The sequence below is a fragment of the Etheostoma cragini genome, chromosome 8, assembly GCF_013103735.1.
Source record: "Etheostoma cragini isolate CJK2018 chromosome 8, CSU_Ecrag_1.0, whole genome shotgun sequence".
Classification (NCBI taxonomy): domain Eukaryota; kingdom Metazoa; phylum Chordata; class Actinopteri; order Perciformes; family Percidae; genus Etheostoma; species Etheostoma cragini.
Genome location: NC_048414.1, coordinates 120,869 through 124,274, shown reverse-complemented (window position 1 = coordinate 124,274; position 3,406 = coordinate 120,869). Strand labels below are relative to the sequence as shown.

Here is a 3,406-nt window from a genome sequence, read left to right as displayed (position 1 = left end):
TTCATTACATCATCAGGGCTCTGATTGGCCGAGGGATCAGCGGGTGGCGAGTCTCCGCTTGGTCGTCTGCTCCACCAGACGATGATAATCGGCCAGTTTGTCCCGAACTTTATTATAAATCTGAAACCATGACAACGCTTAATTAACATCATAAAACACCTTGGCGTGTCAACAGGAAGTGCTGCGTGAACAGGAAGTGACTCACGTTGCTGCTGGTCTGCGTCTCGTTCAGAGAACGTAACAGCTGATCGATGGAGGTGTAGGGCAGCCACACGGAGGAGGAGGTCGCAGACAGAGGTCTCTGTGACACACACACACACACACACACACACACACACACACACAAGTTTGTATATTGTGCATATATTTTATAATACATATATTGATATTGTACTGGTTTGCAGTATTAGTACCTCTATCCCAAAGTACTGGTGTCCCCGTCCCAGCAGCGCGTCGATGTACTCCAGCACCAGCTCAGCTGCAGCGTCCAGGAGGTCAAAGTTCAGGTAGAGACGCAGCAGGGTTGCAGCGTCCACGCCCTGGGACACACACAGATGCATTATGGGAAAGGGTCCCACAGAGACAGACTGGCCTCGTAAGCAGAGACGAGCCAATCTGAACTGACCTTATAAGAAGAGACGAGCCAATCGGGGAGCGGCACAGCATGAGACAGCAGCTTGTTGATGACGCAGCGATGATGCTGCCCGTTAGAGGACGGATGGAGGTCAAGGTAGGAGGACAGGAGACGCCACGCCTCGTCTGTTGCACTGAGACGGGGGAGAGAGCGAGAGAGGGGGGAGGGAAGAGAGAGAGACACACTAATTAATAACTTAGTGTTTTTAATAACATGACTCGAGCTGTGGGGGTGCAGACTGGGATGCTGAGAACTAGAAGGACCGCTGGGATAGAACATCATAATAATAATCATTATAATAATCATAATCACAGCCCGAAGAAGCGACGGGGCTCCTCTCCCTTCAGCCCATGGGCCCACCACCTGTGGGAGGAACCAGTGGGGTCGGGTGCGCTGCTACATGGGGGGCAGCGAAGGTCAGGGGTCTCCCTGGCTAGACCCGGGGGCAGAGGCTGGGTCTGGGGATGTGGACTGTCTCTTCTCTGTGGGGGACGGAGCTGGAACTTTGGCGGGAGGTGGAACGCTACCAGTTAGATCTGGTGGGGCTTACCTCTACGCACAGTCTTGGTTCTGGACCCATACTCCTGGATAGAGGTTGGACTCTGTCCAACTCCAGAGTTGCCCAGGGAGGACTCCGGAGGCAGTTGCAAGGTACCGACGGGCCCTTGGACGCTGTTGACCTCAGCTGGGGAGGTAATAGAGCGGTGGAAGGAGCACTTTGAGGAACTCCTAAATCCAGCTGACACGCCCTCTGTGGTGGAGGCAGAGCTGGAGGTTGATGGGGGATCAGATTCCCTGGTGGAGGTCACTGAGGTAGTCAAACAACTCTACAGCGGCAAAGCCCTGGTGATTGATGAGATCCGTCCAGATATGCTGAAAGCTCCGGGTGTGGAGGGGATGTCTTGGTGGACACGCCTCTTCAACATTCCGTCCTGGTCGTAGAACAACGGATCAGATCTTTACTCTCGCAAGGAGCTTGGAGGGGGCCTGGGAGTATGCCCAACCAGTCTACATGTGTTTTGTGGATCTGGACAAGGTGTATGACCGGTTTTGTCACCAATACGGTTTGTAATATTTATGGACAGGATATTGGGGGCGGGATGTCATCGCTGCTCTTAGCAGATGATGTGGTCCTGACGACATCATCGGTCTGTGACCTTCAGCACTTACTGGAAGGGTTCGCAGCCGAGTGTGAAGCGGCTGGGATGAGGATCAGCACCTCAAAATCTGAGACCATGGTTCTCAGCAGGAAACCGATGGAGTGCTTTCTTCAGGTAGGGGGTGAGTCCTTACCCCAAGTGAAGGAGTTTAAGTACCTTGGGGTCTTGTTCGCGAGTGAGGGGACCATGGAGCGTGAGATTGGTCGGAGAATCGGAGCAGCTGGTGCGGTATTACATTCCGTTTATCGCACCGTTGTGACGAAAAGGGAGCTGAGCCAGAAGGCAAAGCTCTCGATCTACCGGGCAATTTTTGTTCCTACCCTCACCTATGGTCATGAAGGCTGGGTCAGGACCCAAAGAACCAGATCCAGGGTACAAGTGGCCCAAATTGGTTTCCTCAGGAGGGGGGCTGGCGTCTCCCTTAGAGATAGGGTGAGAAGCTCAGTCATCCGAGAGGAGCTCGGAGTAGAGCCGCTGCTCCTTCGCATCAAAAGGAGCCAGTTGAGGTGGTTCTAGCATCTGGTAAGGATGCCTCCTGGGGGTCTCCCTAGGGAGGTGGTCCATGCACGTCCAGCTGGGAGGAGGCCTCGGGGAAGACCCAGGACTAGGTTCGAAGGGGTTATATCTCAGACCTGGCCTGGGAACGCCTCGGGATCCCCCAGTCGGAGCTGGTTGATGTGGCTCGGGAAAGGGAAGTTTGGGGTCCCCTGCTGGAGCTGCTGCCCCGGAGACCCAATACAGGATGAGCGGATGAAGATGGATGGATAATAATGAAATAAATAATAAAAACACTATATTATTAATAATAAAGAGCCCACCTGGACTCCTTGGTGTTGACGACAGACGACAGCTGATTGGCAGCCAACCAGCTCCAGGCTTCATTCTGAGTCTCCTCCCCCCCGAACTGGAGCTTAATGCACCTGAACGAACGAACAAACACACAGACCTTCAGCGGGGGGGGACTCCTTAAAGCTGCATCATATCTGATCTCCTGGGGGGGTAAAACCTACTTGAAGGTGAGTCCCTCGAAGACTGGAGTCAGGCTCAGGTCGAAGGTCTGACAGACTGACAGAGCTGAGTCAAACAGTCCAGTTTGGACCAATAGGGACACCATCTCCACCGGGGACGCACTACCTACACACACACACACACACACACACACACACACAGTTATCCCATATTGTCCTAATACCGTGCAGCCCTATAACAACAACGAGCATAGTCATGATGAGAGTGGAGGATGAGGGTGAAGGATGAGGGTGAAGGATGAGGGCGTACCGGCGATGGCGGCAGACGGCGGGTGGTGCTGGGCGAGCGTGAGGCGGCTGCGGGACAGGATGTACTCCTTCTCCAGGTCCTTAAGTTCCAGGATGTCCACCTGACGCTTCACTGCAGGGCGACACACACAGGAAGCTATCAGCATTAGCAAACACAGAGACACACACACACACAAAGCTTGTGTAGTAGTGTGTGTCACCTGGTTCAGAAGAAAACTCTCCGTCTGAGTTCCTCTTTGGAGACGCTCCTGGACGCTCGTACTGAAACCCACAAACAAGAACACACACACCATTTCAGGGACTACCTCATGAAGCTCATTGAGAGAACATCAAGG

General features: G+C 53.5%; 1 protein-coding gene across 1 annotated transcript in view; it reads right to left on the bottom strand.

Moving 5' to 3' along the window:
- The window catches only part of LOC117948945 (nuclear pore complex protein Nup160-like), a gene marked incomplete at its 5' end in the record, with an annotated part of 19,727 nt that continues 16,321 nt past the window's right edge, over positions 1-3,406 (bottom strand). The window contains 8 exons of the mRNA XM_034878915.1: positions 1-120; positions 206-301; positions 414-539; positions 626-767; positions 2,613-2,714; positions 2,805-2,928; positions 3,073-3,183; positions 3,272-3,332. Coding sequence (XP_034734806.1) covers positions 37-120; positions 206-301; positions 414-539; positions 626-767; positions 2,613-2,714; positions 2,805-2,928; positions 3,073-3,183; positions 3,272-3,332 — 846 coding nt within the window. The remainder of the gene's footprint in view (positions 121-205; positions 302-413; positions 540-625; positions 768-2,612; positions 2,715-2,804; positions 2,929-3,072; positions 3,184-3,271; positions 3,333-3,406) is intronic.